The 21,895-nt window shown below is 31.7% G+C and overlaps 1 protein-coding gene across 3 annotated transcripts; it reads left to right on the plus strand.

Annotated features, from left to right (window-relative positions):
* The first annotated feature begins 11,658 nt into the window (after positions 1-11,658).
* LOC138855647 (probable maleylacetoacetate isomerase 2) lies at positions 11,659-18,647 on the plus strand. Of its 3 annotated transcripts, none has more exons than XM_014231272.3 (5): positions 11,659-11,747; positions 12,168-12,417; positions 16,664-16,841; positions 16,917-17,247; positions 17,321-18,647. In XM_014231272.3, the coding sequence occupies exons 2-5, from the start codon at positions 12,394-12,396 to the stop codon at positions 17,448-17,450; spliced, it is 663 nt and encodes a 220-aa protein (XP_014086747.1). In that variant the 5' UTR covers positions 11,659-11,747; positions 12,168-12,393; the 3' UTR covers positions 17,451-18,647. The 3 variants fall into 3 exon arrangements, with proteins under 3 accessions (XP_014086747.1, XP_036225218.1, XP_069961881.1); XM_036369325.2 differs by having other exon boundaries at positions 11,705-12,102; XM_070105780.1 differs by lacking the exons at positions 11,659-11,747; positions 12,168-12,417 and having other exon boundaries at positions 15,646-16,841.
* Positions 18,648-21,895: the final 3,248 nt, after the last annotated feature.

Genomic DNA, 21,895 nt, shown 5'->3' on the forward strand with positions numbered 1-21,895 from the left:
AAATATGTTTTATGCTCTCAAAGTGTTAATTGAACAGGAGTAGTTCACTACTGTACCCCTTTCTATTTTTATTCCTTTTGTTTTTGCGATCACTCCTTCAATTTACATTCGTTGATTTTTTGGTTGCTCATACGCCATGGCATTTTTACTTTATAAAATTTACAAAACAACGCAGCTACTTGTAATTAATTAAAGTAACCAAAATTTACATACAAGAACTAGGAATTAAGTACACACACACTCACACACAGATACACATGTACATGCGAATAACAAAAAAGTGTAAAAACAAAAAAATACAAAAATAATATGTGCCAAACTTTCTTCTTTCTAAAGGCCTTCAAGTGTAGTATTTTAAGTATTATTAGTGCAGAACGGTGTAAAGTGAAATAAGATTAAAATCTACGTAGATAACTTAAAATTATGAAATATTAAGTGTAAATTAAGAAAAGGATGAGCAAGTTTCGACGTGTAGAAAAATTACTACAAATATCAAAAAAAAAAATTACAAAACAAATAAAAATGTAATGAGATTGAGCGCGTTTTAGAAGCTAGAAGACAGTCGGATTATTTATTTTTTTTTTGTTAATATATGTTTTATTTTTATTAATGGCATACAAACGGAAAATGTAATCATAAATTAGCTGTAATGAGAATAAGAGCGTTGTTGTGTTTATATTATACAAGTTTAAATTACAGTTTAGATGTTAATTAATTTTAAAAGTAGTATGTCTTAATGTTTTTGTTAATATTACTTTTACAAGTTTGTTTGTTTGTATGTTTTATATATTAATTAAATTAAATGTTTTAAATAGAAGAAATTCTGTGTTTTTTTATCTATTTGCCTTATTTGATTTCACTTATGTTAATTATTTGTAAAATATAATTGAAAAATATACAACTTTCATTTATTCTTATAAAAATCTATTTCTACTGTTTGTTTTACTTTTTCTTTTATGATTTTATGTATATTCAAACGTAAACTATTATAAAATTAATGAAAAGAATATGTACCTGCATCACTAACTAATGAAAACAATTCTCGCTCAGAATTTATTTATTCAATTAGTTAAAAAAAAACAAAAACGATTTTTATATTGATTTTACAATACTGAATAAAATAATCAAAAGTATTATAAAATGTAGAGAAACACAAGCGCTATTAAGTCGAAATACTTCAGAAGTTACAATAAATTACAAAGCAAGCGTGTTAGAGGTTTTGGTAATAAATCATTTGCCAGTTAAAAAATAAAGTTATTCAACTTTTGTTATCACTATCAATTTTTAAACGCAATTTATTTCAAATATCTTAAATTTTTCGGTGGAACTTCTGATATTTTTTTTAATTTCTTCCAATTAAATTAGATGACAAATTTTAAATGTTTACATACCTTTCTTTCAATCACCATCGACAAATACTGTATATTCCGCTTCTCGCTTACTCATACATTTTGAAAAAAACCAAATGTGACGGAGTAAAAATGTTTTTTATGACATGTTATAATAATAGTTTGAGCATGTTGGGATACTTTTTTTGCCCAAAATAATTTACAATTTCATTCACAACTTCCTTGAACCTTGCATCTGTGCCTACAGGATTATTATATTTTATTTTTTCTTAATATATATATCAAAATATTTAATAACTGCTCATGTAATACAAAAATGCAGATTTTTTGGGGGTTAAAAGTGATTTTTACCCATTAAGCAGATACCTACAGCAATCGGTATAAAAATCGAACCTGGTTAAAAGTTCGTATCACCTAAAAAAATGTTTTTAATTAAATCGAAATCTAGTTGAGATCCAGAGCGAACAAGTTCGACCTTTTTTCGTAATTTTTGTAGTACAATTGGTCTTCTACTTTAAAATTGAGCTAAGTCCCGGCGATGAAATTCACCTTGTCGATAAATTCTTTTCTAGCGACAGTTTTTTTGAGGTCTGAGAACAATAAATCCACTTTGTGCAGCTTTTTCGCTTACAAAAATAGAGCAAAGTTGCTCATAACTCACTTTGCTCCGAAAAACATCTTTTACAAAAAAAACAGCAATTTTAAGAATAACACCCAAAGTGATCACCGCAAGCAAGTTGACTTGGACTAGCGCCGTGCTCGCTCGAAACTAGTGGGATTCATTTAGCTATAGCAAACATTGCTTTGTTGTTAAATAGTTCTGTAGAAATATAGTTTGGAGTGACGTATTTTTTTGTCATTCTGCGAATTATGTTATTGTAAATTTCATTGCTGCTGCTGTCGCGTGACGCCAGAGTTAAATTTTTTAGTCAGACCTGCTATAGAGTATTAGCTATCTCGAGCAAATGTATTTCCCGATCATTCAAATGATGTTTGGATTTTTGTAATTTTTTCGTTTTAAATGCCTCTTTTTGAACATCCACTATGTTTATGGCCTGATGCCGACCGACAATTTCGAAATTTAAACACGTGTAATGTTAAGGTTAGATCTGCCTATAAAACATATGGATTAATTTCAAGTGTAGCATGAGTCTCTGAGCCTCTTATAGAAACGATAAGAAAACTTCAATGAATGCTATATACGTTTAATAAGAGTTATTCTGCTTAAGCGAATGATTTGGATTGAAAAAACGGGTATTTAATCTCGATAAATTTTTGTGACTCTTTGATGAAACAGTGTTTTATTCTCCCGCCTTGTCTTGTTTTATATACATAATTTGTGGTTATTATGTTCAGTATTATTGGTAAAGCTGCTAAAGGTATTTTACGAATAATTTGTCTTTATGTGGCGCTTGCAATATTTGCTGTTTTTTCTCAAATGTATATAAGTATAAATACATATATAAGTAGTTGATGACAATCGGATTTGTATACTATTCAAAAAACACCGATTTTCCAGTGGCGAAATCGTCACTAAAATATAATTTTTATTTTACGGACTTGTTGTTGTTTTTCTGTTGTTGTAATAGAAATTAATCAACGATAGAAAATGGCGTAGGCCAATTTATTTCCAATAAAAGATACGTACTTATAATATATTTGCATACAGGCATACCATGTACCGATATATACATACATACATACATACATACCTACATACATGTGTAGGTACTATTTAAATAATGTTGTATATATATATGTATATGAAGAAATACACAGAGATAAACTGCTCACCTTTCGCAAACTACTAATTGCGCTAAAAATGGAACTTTTCGAAAATCTTATCTCAATACTCTGCGTTGTGATTGTGTATTAAGTGTGTAACTGAAAAATTAAACGAAAACAGATAAATAAATAAACATAAAGTATAAATTAAACCACATAGAAATGGAGTATTTAATATGAGAATGTGTAAAATAATGTTGTTCAAGCAAAAAACTATTCTGTGAAGGGTATTTATGCATATATAATAATATATAAATATGTATATACATATATAGAATAAATATGTATGGTATGTAGTATGTGCCGATACATGTATACATGTACAATAGTAGTATACATATATAACTTCTGTAGCGCTGTAAGAATACGTTTTTAATTAGTGGTGGGCAAAATCAGTTTTAAGCCGGGCAACGAACAATATACATGTATGTACAATACCATATGTGCATATACATACATATGTGTGAGAAGTAGTAGTTAAAAGCGAATATTATTCAGTGTCTCTTTGTGAGACAACTTTCGTTGTCAGCGCCGCCAGCTAGAGTTACATACAATTACATAGTGTTTAATTAAAGTATTCAAATAATAAACGCATATTTAATATATGGTAAATGCAAGCCACACTAATACACCCGTGTAAACGAAGGATAATAATTCCTTAGACATATCAACACTTTTATTATTATCTACAATTGTATTTCGTATTCTGATTTTCAAAGCATATATAAATACAACATATATATATTATATATATACTTACATATATATGTATATAAAATATATTTTTTCTTATGTAATACTCATAGCTGTAATTGGTACGCTAGTATTTAAGGCGATTTTAAAACAATAAAAAAGAAATAAATATAATAAGTAAGTATGTGGTAAGGACACACATGTACACACACTGACACATAATGTGAAATGGAAAATTTTAGTGTGAAAAACGTTGCGTAAAAAAACTAACTAACACATTCAAACAAGCATAAATGTGCAAGTAAAACGCTTACATAGACACTCACACGCATATACACAACTAACTATAATGAAATCATTTTGACCAAAGAAGAGAGCAGACACTTGATAAAGTAGATAAACAACTTAAACTTGCAAAAAAAAAATACAAAAAAAAACAAAATAACTGAATATATGTAAATACAAATGAGGGTATAACTAAGTTTAATAAAAAACCCAGGCAAAAATGTACCACAAACAACGCTTTGATGCATTCTTAGCCAATGTGTGTGCAGATCCGTTAGAGCAGAAGATTTATAGGCGTTTTCTAAACTTTAAATTTCCTTTGTGCGAATGAGAAACCCAAAATAATAATGTATCAAAATATGGACAGCAATCCGCATCTAACACATAGCAGCAGCAGTTGCAGTGGTAGTCTATAAAAAAAAAAAAACAATTTCAAATGTTAAATAAACAAGAAAATGTATAGCAATAAAGAGAAGCTCAACTTTGACCGCGTACAATGTAACTAAATTTGCAACAAAATGACAACACTGTATACCTACATACCAACTATATATAACCTACAAACATACAACATACGTATACATGTGCGCATAAGCTCACTCTCACCGCAAGCAATGCTCCAACTCACGCGCTCACAATCGCGTCGACCATCGTTGTGCGCATGCGCACGAGTCTGTTTTTAACTTTATAAACTAAATGAAAAAGTATATATATGCATACATACATACATCTATATCTGAAATAAGCAAAATTTTTATAGCAAACTGTTGATTGATAATTATGACAAGAATGCGTGTTACAACTTCTTGTTGAGAAAACACAACACAAACCTAAGTAAACGTTTATCGGTGAAAAAGTGAATAATGCAGAGATATAATATAAATACTTATAATAATTATAAGTGAATAAATTTATATTAAGCAAAACAAAAACGTAAAGCGAATATGCTGTGAAGAATTTCAGCAAGAAAATAATGCTTCAAACTCTCAAAAAAATAAAAAAAAATATATATATATACATAACAATAAATATAAAATTAATTAAGTAATCTTCATGGTTGTAAACTGATGATCAAAATAGATTAAGGGCTCTCATCTACTCATCAAAACTCATCTCGAACTTAAACTTGATTTGCATGTTAGCTAGTTGTTACAATATACGTGTATATACGAGTATATGTATATAAATACATACAAACAATCACAGCAAAATGAAGTCGGTATTTTAGAGTTTTGTTGTTTTTACAACTGAATTGTAAACAATAAATATATTTAATAATATACATATATGACACTAAGAACGCTATGAAATCAGTGAGTGCTGAGCTGTTCATTGTTCTCACACAAAAGAGGCAACTTTTAGGTTTTAGGTTAGCTATTGGAAAGCAAGTACAGACAATACATGACAGAATAGACAAGAACTTACCAAAATAGTCGTAATTCAATTTCATAATTCAAATAAATTGCACTCTCTAACATTCTAATTAGATTCTCAATTCATTTAAATTTGTCCAAAAATTGATATTTGCTGTTTGAAAGCCGCAATCCATTCTCAATTCTGCTAATAGTAAGCTTAATTAACTAAAAAAAATCACATCAATCTCAAAAATATCAGCATATTGTTTAAGAAATCTCTTCTGTAACACAATACATAGTAAATATTCCCTTTCTTGCTTTTAGCTCGATAATTAACAGTATTCACTATCTCACAAAAATTAAACTTTTCGCAATTTTTTAATAAGTTGTTAGATGAAAATTCAGCTCAGCACTCGGAAGCGTTCTAACGACCATGCTCACAGGCACAATTCACGAAAATTTCATGCACTTTTAAATCTCAATATTCAACGAATAAATGTCAAAAATACTCCAACATCGAATAGCTCGATAATCGAAATACTGTTACAATGATACTCTATACTTGCTCGATTTGCCGTTATACAATGATGCAACAAACCAATCAATATAATTATCATTATACGCGTTTGTAGGTATTGCGAACCTTGAGTTTATTGAAAGTTTATACGTTTCAAGTACTTGTAGCTAAATTTAGAATTGTACGAAAGTATTCACGAGAACGAATTTTTAAAAACGACATATTAAGAAACGGGCATTACATGTGATGCATCCGAACCTTATCATTTCTATAGCTTACTTTCAGGCTCTGTTAGGGTCATTATTTAGTTTGGTCAATTATGATATTATAATATTTTCGTAATACCTTCAGTTTTTTTAAGTAATACTACTTTCATCAGCCGATTACCGATTTGATCGCAATGAACTTGGTTAGACTCAAAGATAATAATTTTTGGATGAGTTAGTAAAAGATTTTTACGCAGCAACGAGGTCATATTTTAAATATTTGGTTCATTGTGACTATTTTCTTTATTGAATGGAGAGACTTTAACTAATTTGAGTATACAAATTTTGTTTAAATTTTTTTTTTTAATCTTGTCATTTATAATTATTTTACGAAATTAAAAACAAAATGTATATACCTGATATTTTTTGGCAAACCTCGAGTTATCGCAATATTTGCTTTATTCGACATACTGAATATACCGTTTTAAAATTATATATTTAATTTAAAGTTTATAAATTTTTAAACTATTTTTTTAATATTTATTTTTTAAATTTTGAATTTTGAAACTTTTTTGTTTTTTGTTTTTAATTCTGATTTCTTTAAAAAGATGCCTTTTTATCTTATATTTTACGTATGTATTGTACATACATATGTTATTCATGTACATGTGTATGTAGCTACTTATGTACACTCATATTGGTGCATGTCTAAGTGCTGTGCCGCTACCCTCCACTGCGCATGCGGAGCAGAGCAAACCTTTGCAGATATCAAAAGTAATCATAAATCAATTCCCTCCAATAATTTTTAAAATTTCGAATATAATATCTTAAAATGTTATCAAGTATCGATTTATATATCTAACTCTGTAGTGAACACATACACTTATAAACAGTCATCGACATTCATACAAATAAATTATTATATAGCAAATAAATAAGTGAAAGGCACACCGACATACATACATAGTAGCTTAGTGAATCGTTTTAACCATTTACTCACTCCAAAAAAATAAAGAAAATTTTTATTTCGAATTTTCTCTATGTGTGTGTAGTAGTATTGAGCGGGTTTGAATTGCTTAAATATGATAATTTTGTCATCGCACATAGCAAGGCATACTAAGCGACTAGCGTTCAAAGAAACGGAAAGGAATCGGTGTAGAAGTGAAAATCATGTTTTATGTGAAATTATACCGTTATACAAATATACTTGGATATAAGGTGAAATCTTGGAAAGGGTCATTAAAGAGTTACCTACTATATACTTAGATAAACGTGTATATTATATATATATATATACATGAAGCACATACATACGCGTATAACTGTATTTTCGAATATTCAAACATATATGTATGTAAGTATTAGTAAATGTATGGATTCTGTGTGATAGTATGGGTATCGAATGCGTGTGAGTAACGTTTGCAAGTATGCGGCCGGTGAGCATTGCTGCCGGAGGATTTTGATTTCATATTTCTTCTATTTTCTCAATGAGGCGCTGGTACTAAATTGGTTCTATCCAGCAAAAACAGACATATAAACTTAGTTTTTTAATTTGTGTATTTTTGTTAATGCGTTTTTCTTTCATCTCTGTCGCTGTGGCACCATCATGCATATTTAGGTGCATATTTGCATATATGTATATATGTATGAATTGTTTGCCTTCACACTGTTACGAGTATATTAACGTAATATATGTGTTGCTGTATAGGTAGTACTGTATCTATTGATTTGTATGGCTGTGTGTTTGCATTTGTATGTGTAAATAAAACTATATTCTCTCGGTTGTGCGCTTTTAACTGAAGTTCTACTAAAGAACCCTAAACCAACATCCATTACACTAATATTAACATACCCACTCACATATACACATATAAACACTGTAGAGGTTATGATAAGGAAAGCACAAAACAAGTCTGCATGCACTCTAACTGGATTACTTTTTTATTTTAAAAATTTAATTAGAAAATATGTCTAATGACAGAAAAAAAATTGGAGTATCTCAGTAAATCGAGTGCCCACATACCATAAATACAAGTCAGTGAAGTCAACTTGTTGTAACTACTTTATTTTCAGTATAAACCGTTAGCTCAACTAGTCATTCCACACTTCGCTTCATGCAAGCAAGCATTATTTTTCAAATGATGATGTCCTAAGAGCTTTCAACTGTCACATTTGCGTCAGAAATAAGCCAATTTCAAACTAGTTCCAAAAGAAACACTTGCAAATATAGTTATTTTATAGGACTGAAGAAGATAAAATTTCGAGTTACATCTGCAACTCAATTCATTAATTAGGGAGCATGAATTAAGGAGCTCAAAAATAAACATAAATAAAAGCTATTATTTTAATTAAGCTCAATTAGAAGAAGTCTCGAAAAGAGAGAACTCATTATGTTAGACCACTTGATTAGTGGTACAAGTTAGATTCTTTTTGGCTAGGCGTAATATAGGTTCAAAAATTTTATTTGGAAACTATTATTTTCTCCACGGATATGTTATTTCGCTGCAGGATAGCTACAACTAAATAAATACACATACATACCACTACACCCACTCCTAAATACATTATAAATCCATAAGCACACGAATAAGTACATACATATATACATATATATTTAGTAGAAATATTTGCATGCATTTATACTTACATACATACTCTTTTGTAGTAGTGGTGCGTAGATCCATTTAACTTAAATCCACACACAGACACATATATATATATATACGTACACACATACTTACAAATAAATAATGATAAATTGTTACAATCTGCGTTACTTACTTTTAGCGTCAACTCAATGACATTATATAGTATAAGAAGTATATATACATATATATATATATATATACATTCATACATATGTATTATACTTATAAATTACAATAAGAAAATATATATAAAAAATACAAAAAAAAATTAAATAAAATAAAAATTTGAGATAAAATTGTATTAAATGAGAATGTAACTTTATTTTAAAATTCAAGACTTGAAAACATCGTGCTAAATACTTTATATACAAAAAACAAAGGGAAACGTACACACCACACACACACACTCACGTCTAGACGTTTGTATGTGACAATGTTACTCCGTTACTTGTTAGCATTTAAGCCCAATACATAAGCTCCCAAACACACATACAAAAAAAAAAACTACAACTATCGATGACAATTTTTAATCCAAATTTGATTAGTTTAACTCTTCAACAACAATCAAGTACAGCCGAGTCCCCTGAAAATATAAAAATATATGAAAATAAATACCATATAAGTGGAAATATCGAAAATAGACAAACTAAGACTTCGCGTGTTTTTGTTTTTTATTGTTTTTCAAGTATACCATTTCTTGTCAGGAAAAAGTATTTTCAACTATAACTCACAGACTCTTAAGTTCAATCAAATTTTATAAAATAAAAAAATTTGTAAAAAAAGTATTAAAATGTATATTTATAAAATCATTTTCTTGTTTCACCTTTCACTAACACACGCACACACATTCAGACATAATATTTAAATGAACCACACGTAAAATTATGTGAAATTTTAAAAGTGTGAAAGCAAATGTACACCTATGTGTTAAACAGACAATTATTATCAGATTTAAGATGAACACAAAAAATTTAAATTATTCCATCATGTAAATTCTTTTCAAATAATATAAAAATAAAAGTGAAATGAGAAACAAAACAAAGAAATTAAACGCTGCTGTTTTCTTTACAACATTGACCAAGAAATTGACACAGTCAATGTTTCATGACATTTCATTCAATGGTTGTCAAGTTAAAAGTGCATATTTTATTTCATTCATGAATATAATACGTCCGATGAATTAAAGGTATTTCATTATAAAGTAGTCCCTCACCTACCGTATTCACCAGATTTAGCCGTCAACGACTATTTCTTTTTTCTTATACTGAAAATGTGACTGGCTTGAAAAAGACTTCACTCAAATGAGGACGTCGAGGTGGACGAAGCTTCACACCATCGAACCACTATTGAAATTATTGAAATGTTGGATTAATGTATAACTCTAAATGGCGATTATGTCGAAGGAAAAAACCGTATTTTAATTAAAAAATTATTTCATTATTTGGCTGAAAACTTTTCTGCTCATCTTTCTATTTAAACTCGAACCCGATGCTTCCAATTCGAAACACGAAAATTCATATTTTATTTAATGCATTTAATGAGCAGCGTTTTGTCCATTGAAGTTCTTTACGACGGTCCATTAAAGTTCTTTACGGTATTTTGGAAAACTCTTTTGGTCTAATCTGTATCCCGCATTGTATAACTGCGATCGACACTATGTGGCGTCAGAAAGATAGGCTTTGGTACTAAAAAAAATCTCCGACAGGCTTGTGATTGCTTGAATCAGTATTGTTTCAGCACCTGTCAAAGATGAACACCAGAAAGAGAAAATTCGTCATATTTTACAGTAATTCTTCGATAAAGGCGAAAACGCTGAAAATGTGTTTATGATCTTGATACTGTAACAGACGAACATTTGGTATCGTAATTTTGGTTTTGTAGATTCGGGTAATTTTGTCAAAGTTGTACTGCGCTCTGGAACGCCAATTGTCAAAAATAAATTTCGATAAAATAATGAATAAAATCGAGTTCGACCGTCATGTAATATTTGGAATATTCGGACCTGTATTGTCAACAATTACACCGTGTGAAGGAAGCAATCGCCCAGAACCGACCAGCTTTGGCGAATAGGAGCGGAATTGTCTTCTGCCAGGACACATCGTTAGTGACGCACCAAAAGCTCCGGCAGCTTGGCAAGTGATTTCTTACAGTTCTTGTCAATAGCGATTTATTTTACTGGTTAGCTTCAAGAGGAGCTTGAGTTTGAATAAAATTATGAAATTACATACAAACAAAACGGTTCATATTTGAGCTAAATCAGTTCATTATAACCATGCTAAATAAAACTTTAATTTAATGCAGAATTAATAGATTCTTAGAAGTTATATTTGTTTTTGCAGATACTTTGAATATTCATTTTGATAAAGAAAGAAGATATCATGATCATTTTTGCTCAAAGATTTTTTAAGGATTTCGGCAGAGAATGTTAATGAATTTATTAATATTTTCTGCCATGGCCAGCGAATATTTGAACCAGCGCGAAATGTTGTCCAGTGGCGCTTAAATTTTGCTTGGTACAGTGCCAAACTCTTTACCATAAAAGTTTAGTTAAAGTTGTGAAATGTAAAGCCCAAATCTCAAGCTTTTCTCTACTCACCACAAACGACCGCACGCACAGCTCCCTGCGCTCTTTGAGAAAAGCTTATAAACAATGTGAACACCGGCAATGTGCTGATTGTCCTTCAGTGCAGCTCAGAGAATTGCCAAGAATAAAGGACGTTTCAACACAGCATGCCTGTGAGTGTGTGTGTGAGAGCGTTTGAATGTGTGTGTTGCTATTGGCTTTGACTCAGCCGGTAACTCTACAGAGGTGTTGTATGACGATAGCGCTGTCAGTGTGTTGTCAACCATTCGAATAGAAAGTTTGTGGCGGTTTCGCTTGCGGCAACTTACAGCTATTTACAACAAAAGTATGATATTGTACTTGCATAGCATTTGAAGCATTGCGAAAGGACTCACAGTGTGCGGCGGCGTGTGTGGAGGCAAAGCCAAAGTGAATTTTGGGAAAATCAATTGCAGTACAAAATTAAAATATTATTGAATTCGAAAACGATTTTCAAAAAGCGTTTTGAATGCACATAAACCATAATATAAAACAAATGTGCTTAAGTGATTGACGCCCTCGTTAGTGTCGTGATACCGCGTGCCTGCCACACCAATTAATGCATTACGGGCAGCTGCGTGGCTTTGGTGTCTCAGCTTGACGGGCTTGCCACACTCATCCTCAGCGCCCGTACTACCCCTAATGTATTGCGGATATTGAAAGTGAACTTTCAGCGTTTGCGAAAAGTTAAAATAATAAAGTTTTGTTGTTTTCTGTGTTCTTGCAGACACATCTATGCGTTAACGCTGTCGGCCATATTTTAACATAATCTTTCATTGTGATATCTCAAAGAGGTGGCCGCATATCCTTTTGGGATAGCATAGAAAGAAGCGCATTAAAATCCACACCGAAGGGAGCGTAACGGCACTTTAGTGTGCGAGTCACTTTTGTTAGTGTGTGTGTGTCGAAGAAAAGGCTTCAAAATTAACTATTCAAAGTACCATCATAACGCTATGTCCTTGTCGGCCATAGCAAAGGTAAGTGTTGTAGTTATTGCATATATCGTACATACACACAAGAATGAGTGTGGCTTTAAATTTTCAATGGCCGTTATATGAGAAGTAGAGGAAGAATGCGACCACGAGCATTGCAGAATGGATGAAACTTCGCTCTATCTTTTGGCGCTGCATTTTAATTACCCATTTTATTTTGTATGAGTTTTTTTAAGTTTCTTAGCGGTTTTCTCTTAGAATTAGTTAATTTGCTAATTTCACTCATACCACGCTCTTAAGTTCTCTTCCCACCAAAGAGTGATTTTCGACAAAAAAGAGTGGCCAAAAGGTAGTTTTTGCACAAAGTGTAATACATTTGGAAATTCGCGGTTAAAATTTAAAAATTTTTAGAATTTCATGATACAAAAAAATTAAATTTTTATCTTAAAAGAGCGGCATATAAATAAAATTAACATGAAAAAACATTAACTTCGGATACACCGAAGCTATAATACTCGTCACAGATACATTTCTTGTGTGTATGTGTGTGTAACTAAATCTGAAAACGTAACAGGACAATGGCTTGTATCCAATGGAAAACGTTTTGTTAGTTCTTATTAGCAACATTTTGTTTTGTATAAACAAGCTTCAAGTATAATTAAGATTGCTTAATGTGGAAAAATATCATTTATGAAAATCTTATTCTTGAATTTGATGTGTCAGTTTGTGTTATATGGCAGCTATATGCTGCCAATAATCCATGCCAAATTTCATGAAGATATTTTGTCAAATAAAAAAAGTTGTCAATACAAGTATTTGATTTTGATCGGTCAGTTTGACGACAAATGAGCAGCTTCTTGAAGAGAAATGGACGCGTGCAGAATCTCAAACCGATGTCTCAAAAATTCATGAACTAGTTTACGTACATATATACTCACAGACGTGCTCACAGACAGACAAGGTTGAATTGACTCAGCTCGTCATGCTGATCATTTATGTATATTATTGCTAGGGACGCGACGTTTCCTTCCAGGTGCTACAAACTTTCTGACAAAATGGATATGCCCTGTTCAGTGTATAACGAGACTACAGAAAAGCAGAAGAAATTGTTTTACATTTATAAAACAAAACCCTATGGGTAAGAAAAGGCCAGAAATTGTAATTCAGAAAAAGAAGTTCTGTTTAAAGATTTTGAAGTTAAAATAAAATATTTAAGAAAAATTAAGTTAAAATTCTCTAACATCTATAATAAATATCTGTAATCATCTACAATAAATATCTGTAATATAAATACGTTCAAAATATTTTCCATCTGGCAACACTTCCTCATTCATTTGCTTTCGCATTTAACATGCTTTCATGTTGTATACTTCCTCTGTATTACTTTCTATTTGCGCATGTGCCGGATCACTCAAACCTCTCGCAAAATTTTTGTGGCGGTTAATGTTTTCTCAAACCATGGTTATGTTGCTCTCATACCGCTATTTTGCGATAAAAGAAACTTTCGCGAATGTGAGTGTTTTAAAAGTTTGCGAATTTTCTACTCACAAAGCAACTCTTGTGGCCATTGCGGCCGAATATGATTGCCAACTACAAAAATGGATTGTGTAAAGTTAATTAAAATTAAAGTTATTATGAATTGTAAACATTGTGAACAAAAACAAATTAATAATAATAATAATTTGGAATTAAATCTATATCTTAAGGTATTTTATAGGAGGATATTGAAGAGGGGTAGTAATAAATCAGTTGAAAATAGTCAAATTCAGGGAAAAGCTCGCTAAGGGATTACAATTATAACAGATCTAGAAAGAATGATAAATTGATTTTCGGGAGCTGTAAGTCAGAGCAATAATTAGTAATACTATGTACTGTTTGTAGTAAATGAAAGATATTAAAAAGAAGTTCCCTTTATTTGACCAGTCGAATCTGAAAAGTGATTATGTGATCTCAATCGTATGGCTTCTCCTTAATAATGTAATTAGAATCTCATATCATAAATAATAATGTTGGTAGAATGGATACCAGCAATTATGGCAACACTGTTTTATCCAAAGCTAAAATAACAGGCTTCTAGGCGCTTCGTTATTTCACTTTATCATACCACTGTTACCGTTTCAACACTGACATTCACCACACTCTCACTCCAACACATGAGCCACTGAATCCTACTAAACGCTGTTGGTGATAGGTGCTCTCAGCTTGGCACGTGTATGTCACTCACACTTAAACAAATGCAGGCACCTCAATTTACTCTTACTCCTTGACTTCACTCTCCCTCTCATTTCATTCAGTTCGCTTTTAGCGTTTTAGGAGCATAGTATTCAACCAGTATTTAAACACAAAATCAGCTGGAGCAACACGAAAAACAAACAAATCAGCGAACAAAGTGGAAGCAGGCGCATAATGCAAGGCCGCCAGCGAGTTTCACTCAAAATGTATCTGCCTACTTATTGCCTATAATGTTTAAATGTAGCGCCTGCCAGCAAGAGGTGAATGTCCTGAAATGCCAACAACGGGCGCTGTTACATAGCGTACATAGCAAAGCGCTCCCGATTCATGTGAAGCATAATGTTCGTGATGCTCACGTTGAAAAAGGTCAATCACCCGACCTTGGGGTGCGACACAGTTGGGCAACTCGTGGCATCAATAGGTTCATCATTATGACGTAGTTATGTGTATGGAAGGCCATTATTGTATATAGCATTTGCGATGTAATGGTCATTAACAAGTGTGGGTGTGTGCCTCTGCCAAATATAATAAGTATATATACATATATGTAAATAAAATACATGTATATGTACGTGTTCTTTTAGGGAGTATACGCTTGTTAAGGCAAGTTCATTGACCTTGTGTATATTTATTTCGACGGTGAATACTTTTCGGTTGCTCCATTTCTTCAGCGATATTTCGCCGAGGAAACGGAAGTTTCCGAATTTTAAATCTTTTATTTGCTCATCCGTGTTGTAATATATATGAGTATAAAGATATTTATGAGTATGAAGCATAATATAAATAATCATAAATCTTTAAAAAGAGCTTAGAAACTGTCCGAAAGAAAATGCCAACATTTTTATAAACTAGGTAAGATTCTATATTTGGAACCGAGTAATATATTTTGGAAATTCGCAAAACTATAAAAGCTTTTTCTTTCAACCCTCTTGCTATTCAAAGCTCGACAAATTCCGCTCGTATGCGAATAGCGCCGATAGTGTCAGTCGGCTTTTTGCCAATTATACAGTATGACTATAATACCTGTACTGAATACTTGAAATAAGTACAAAAATATAGATTACTTATCTTGCTGCACTGGAGAACTGGATATTCTTATAATTTATGGTGTAGTTTTTTTAATTGAATCTTGAGCAATATAGGCTCTTGATTAATAAGATAAAAGTCATCTTAACTTTAGAAAAAATAGTGACTATCTTTTCTAATCACAAGTGGTTGCCTTTTGCTTTCAATAATAGCCATACCGCTGGTGAGAGTAGTAGTTTGAGTATATCAGCCTTTATGACAACCAATATTATCTGAAGTTTCAATCCATATATATTCACGTCAGTATTCGTTTAACTTGGCAAATTAACTTACACGAGACCAGCTGTGTATCGATGTGATAAGAAGACTTGTCTGTATATATTTAAGAAGACTCCCATTAAATACATTTAAAAAATAAACACGAAGTTAATATTTTACCGGTTCTCTTCGGAATTTGCATAAGCGGCAAACAGAGCAATAAACAAAACAAAACAAAAACAAAAACGCCAACTAAAAATGTGGACTTAAACAGCAAAACAAATAAACCAGTTGGGCCAGGTCACTTTTATGTGTAGATATTTATACACACTTATGTATATTCGCTTTGTTACACGATTTCTTGATACCTTTTTTTATGAGAAGTCAATATTCATTTACACAAACACTTTTGTAGATAAACACATAAGAATATCAATATTTATGAATCGATGGGCCCGACACCACACCGTTTCATTACAAATGAGAATTATAATTCATTGAAATATATAAATTCAAACCAAATATAAAAGCAGTTTACAAAACACTAAATTCCTTAGCCATCTATGTGAGCGCGATCGCGTGTTTCTCCAGTTCTTGGCGAGAGGTCGAAGCATCCACAGTCTCTTATTTAATTTTTCTTAAGAATACTATTCTTTAAAACATATTTTGGTTTATTATATACTATAACTGTTTAAATAAAATCTTAAAAATGTCTGCATCTCTGTCTGGTTCTTCTTTTCAAAATGACGCCGTAAACCGCGACTCGGCATTTAAGCCAATACTGTACTCGTATTGGCGTAGTTCCTGTTCGTGGCGGGTGCGCATTGCACTCAACTTAAAGGAAATACCCTACGACATCAAGCCCATCAGCCTCATCAAGTCGGGCGGCGAACAGCATTGCAATGAGTATCGTGAGGTCAATCCGATGGAGCAGGTGCCAGCGTTGCAAATCGGTAAGACTTGTTCTTCCTGTAGTTTAAAATATTTAATAAAACATTTATTTCATATATTTTTCTTGTTATGTACAGATGGTCACACGCTGATCGAGTCAGTCGCCATTATGCACTATTTGGAGGAGACACGCCCCCAACGTCCGTTGTTGCCACAGGATGTGCACAAACGCGCAAAAGTGCGTGAAATTGTCGAAATCATCTGTTCGGGCATACAACCACTGCAGAATCTGATTGTACTCATCCATGTCGGCGAGGAGAAGAAGAAGGAATGGGCACAACATTGGATTACGCGCGGCTTCCGTGCTGTCGAAAAAGCACTCTCCACCTCGGCTGGCAAATACTGTGTGGGCGATGAGATTTCGATGGCTGATTGCTGTTTGGTGCCACAGGTCTTCAATGCAAGAAGGTAAAATACCTTGTTTATATAATCCATATATTTACAATCATTGACGACATATTCCCATACTTGCCTTTTATAGATTCCATGTCGATCTACGTCCATACCCGATCATTTTGCGTATCGATCGTGAGTTGGAGGCTAACCCCGCTTTCCGCGCCGCACATCCTTCCAACCAACCAGACTGTCCACCGGAGTTGCCAAACAAATAGAATTTCCCGTCAACAACTGCGAAGCGCCGTAAAACCAAAAAATGATCGCAAACAGCAAAATGACAACAAAAAGAACAAGAGTAGCAGAAACAACATCAATCATAACCAAAACATCAGGACTACGCCGAATCCATTCAAAGGCGAACAAATTGAAAAACAAACGACAAAATGTGGGCACTTTCAGCAGTTGAAACAAATCTGACCAAACGAAGCAACACTTCGAAAATTTAATACAGAAAAAATAACAAAAACCCCAAGACAAAATTTTAAAAGACGAATTGGCAAAAACATTGAGACATACAGGTATATATCTATATAAATATATAAAAATACATTAAAGCTGGAAAAATTCTGCAAAACCGTTAAATGGAGATCAGTTGTAGGGTAAAGAGTCCACTAAGTGGCCTACGCTAAACCGCTCTACAACTAAACAAAATATGAATATAATATATATAAATGTATGAAAAAATTGTGAAATGCAAGCTCAAAGAGGGTAAATGTGAGAGCTAATCGATCATTTGGAATGTGAGAAAGCATTAAAATTTGATTTTAAAAAAATTTGGCAACAATTGTGAAAACTATCTAAAAGATATGAATACGTATTTTATAGATGACACTTAAACCCACACACACACACACAAACATTTATATTATAAGCATTACTTAAAAAGTATGTACGAGAAAACTATAAATGGTTAGAGGAAAAAATTTGAGGTTTAAAAAAAAAATTTTAAAAATTAAAAATTAAAAACTTGTGAAATTATGTACGAAAAGCAAAATTAAATTCAGGGATTTTTAAACAACTAGAAGGGTATAAGTAAAATTTGCGAAATTAACACACGAACACCTACACAAACAACACAAGAAGACACTTGAGCAAGCCACTGAGCGATACACCAAACAATAACGGTGCAAACACAAAGAACTTGTAACAAAATACAAAACACAAATAAAAGAGTACAAAATGCAGTAAATTAATTCATTGAAACCAAAAAGTACATAAAAGCATAAGTGAAAAGAAAAACTATTAGCTTCCTAAAGTGAACATGAAAATTAAGCATTACATTAAGGAACAACAAAAACAAGATGTATTTTAACAGTTGGACATGAAATAAGATTTTCACAAAAAAAATATATATATGTATATGTATATTAATATTAAAAATATAAATAAAGCGCATATTTCACAAGTAGAAATCATTATTGAAACTTGAGTCAATATTTTTTTAGTTTCGATTTTTTTGCTAATCAAAAAGGGTTAGTGATCTAAATTAATTTTTGAATAATACCAACAATGATTTTCAGAAAACAAATTATACCTGAATGAACAAAATTGATACAAAATTTACCATAGAGCGCCAAATTGACATACGTATTTCCAGTTGATCAAGATTGACTTGGACTGGTCCATTTAAACTTCGCGCGTAAAGCAAATCGATAATTTGTTTTGTATATATTGGATGTTACATTTTGAACTCGTCGAAGATTTGCATAAAATTTCCCGTATAAAGCCGCAGAATCGATTTCACATGCGAGGTGTAATAAATTATTTCATTCTTAAAATTTATGTACAATATAAAATTTAACCGATTACTTTTGTTGTAAAAATTATTAAAGTTCATTCTAAAGTCTCTCCCTTTGCTATTTCAACTTAGAATTATTGTATGTTTGTTAATTTCATATACTAATTTAAAATTTTGTTTGTATCCACCATTGAACCATCTTTCAAATTTTTAAGATATAGTCAGCTTTAACTTTTCAAATGCTTAAATAACAAAAAAAAAATTCTTCAACGTGTTGTCTTAAATTTTCAGTAAATTAAAAAAAAAACTACAAAATTAACGAAATTTGCTTATTCCGAGCAATTTAATTAAACCTTCAATAATTGACTTTTACTTTTCAAGCGCTGGTGATTAAAATTCAATCAATAATATAATATAGTATGTGGTACATGTAATATCTCAAATGTCCTCTATGTATGTATGTACTTCAGATTAATCTGTATAGCTAAAAATAAAAAGAGTTTATAACAATTTTCAATACTCATACACAAGAAAATAGTTTTTTAACTCAATGCAAATAAATACTTATGCTAATGAATTACATGAAATTTTATGTATTTCTGTATGTGCTTTAGTGAGTAAATCGAAAAAGTAAATAATATAAAACGAAAAAAAGTTAAACTTAAATATATTTCCATGAGTAAACTTTCTGCAAACGATTACATAATTGTCATACAAAATTTTATTGAATAATAAAGTAAATGAATACATTGTCTTAATCCTTCAAAACTTGAAAGCTGAGAGTATTTCATTACATGGAGTGTACGAGTGAGTTTCAAGAAACAACTGTTGTCGTGTAGTATATTTTGATAGACGGCAACTGTCAAAAAGCAGCTCTTTTGGAAAAAGAGTAATCTCGGTTAGTGATTCGATTCCGTTTTTGTACGGGAAATCGCGCAGTGAAAACAAAGAGCGCCTGAAAACTGTATGCAAGACGCTTTTTCTATGACGGTGATCTTTTATTATTGGTTTAATGAGTTTTAAGGGCTACAAAATATATTAATAATTTTCAAATTTGAAGGGTATATACATATTAATCCATTTTTTGAAGAAAAAATGTAGTTATTTTCGGAGATACACGCAATCTTAGACTACACTAAAAACAATGGCGGCATTTAAAAAGAGTTCAATTTTACATAAAATTTTGGTTGTTTTTAGCCTTGTAGGTGAGCGGATCATTTGTCTCCAAGTAATCACTAAAGCAAATTTCAAAAATTCTGAAAATGGATGAACATTTTAGAAGGCGGTAACTCAAAAACTATTTGAGATATCGATTTAAAATTTAAGTATTTTATTTTCATAGACCTTTCTAAATATTATTATTATTTTTTCTTTCAAACTAGGTGTGCTAAGGAGCACGTGCTCGTACGTTTTTATACTCTCGCAACATATTGCTACAGAGTATAATAGTCTCGCCCTTTACCTCACGATTGCTTTTAATATCAAAAATTAGTCGAGATAGGTATGGAATTATATACATATATTGAAATGATCAAGATGACGAGACGAGTTGAATTTCGGTTAACTGTCTGTCCGTTCACTTGGTAAGCATGTCCCATGGCACGATAAAAAGTTCGGTTTTGTAGATAAGCATGATCGCACTACTTTCGCGCACACAAAATGCCGTTCATCACATTAAAGTGGGCGTGGCAGGGGTCCTAACGAAATTAATGTTCTTATCGTACTAACCACCAAAGCTCAATTAACCCAGTTCGCTCTGAGCAAATTTTTTTGGCACCTTCTTGCAATCAGTGATAATGGATAAAATCGGTGCAACACCGGCTATGGGGAGTAAGTTATGTGGGACATTACTGAAAGTGGGATAATTCACTAAATAAATACGTCAGAAGAATTAAAAAAATGTATATCCTTTAGGGCAGGAAAGGGCTCATAGAAGCCGGTATCAATCATAGCTTAGAAACTATCCGACCAATTTAAACCAAATTTGGTGCACAACACTACTTTTGTATATTATTGTGTTTACGGTATATTGTGAAAATGAGCAAAAACGGTCTACAAACATCTAATTTCCATGTATAAAAATTATATTTTACAGTTATTATTAATGGTAATTAATTAAATTTTTAGGTATGTCATCCCAAGTCTAAAAATTGTTAAGATCGGACCATAACTTTTTAAGGCCCAAAAAACCCAATACGTGGATTCCGGTGTTTATGGGTGACTTTTTATCGAAACTATCGATCATTTTGTAAGGTCTAGTATTGAAATTCGGAGAGAATATTTTTATTGTAACAGCAGAGAGCATCTATTTCTAATAATGGCACTTCGTAGTACCAAAGCTGGATGTGGATAAATATATCCCCTAGCTCCCACATACCTTGTACAAGAATTTCAACCTTCCGGTTGGCTTTATACCGTGTATATCGGGCAATATACTCTCAGCGTCAAAAGAAAGTGTACACATTTTTCTCCTACATTTCACTCTTTACTTCAGTATAAATATATTAAAATTTTTTCAAATCAATTATCATTTATAAATGCTTAAATATTGTACTTACAAAAACTTAACAGCAATCCAAAACAAAATTCACAAGTACAAAAACAACACAAACAAAACCAAATATACTTAGTATATCACGCGTCCAAACACAGTTTAAGAAAAAAAAAATTCCAAAGTTAATACTTTGTAACTGCCTACTTTTGGGGAAATTTTGGGCCACACCTCTTGCAAAATGCCCTTTATACAATTTTTACTGGTTATACTCCTTTTCCTTATTTTCCTGTTCAAATATTACCACAAATGCTCTATGGGGGTTGGGTCCGTTGATTGTGGGGTGTGATTCAGCTGTTTATGTGTACGGTAAAGCAGCCATTCCTTTAATATTCTTGCCGTATGCTTAGGATCGGTATCCTGTTGAAAGA

The sequence above is a fragment of the Bactrocera oleae genome, chromosome 2 (genome assembly GCF_042242935.1).
Source record: "Bactrocera oleae isolate idBacOlea1 chromosome 2, idBacOlea1, whole genome shotgun sequence".
Lineage (NCBI taxonomy): Eukaryota > Metazoa > Arthropoda > Insecta > Diptera > Tephritidae > Bactrocera > Bactrocera oleae.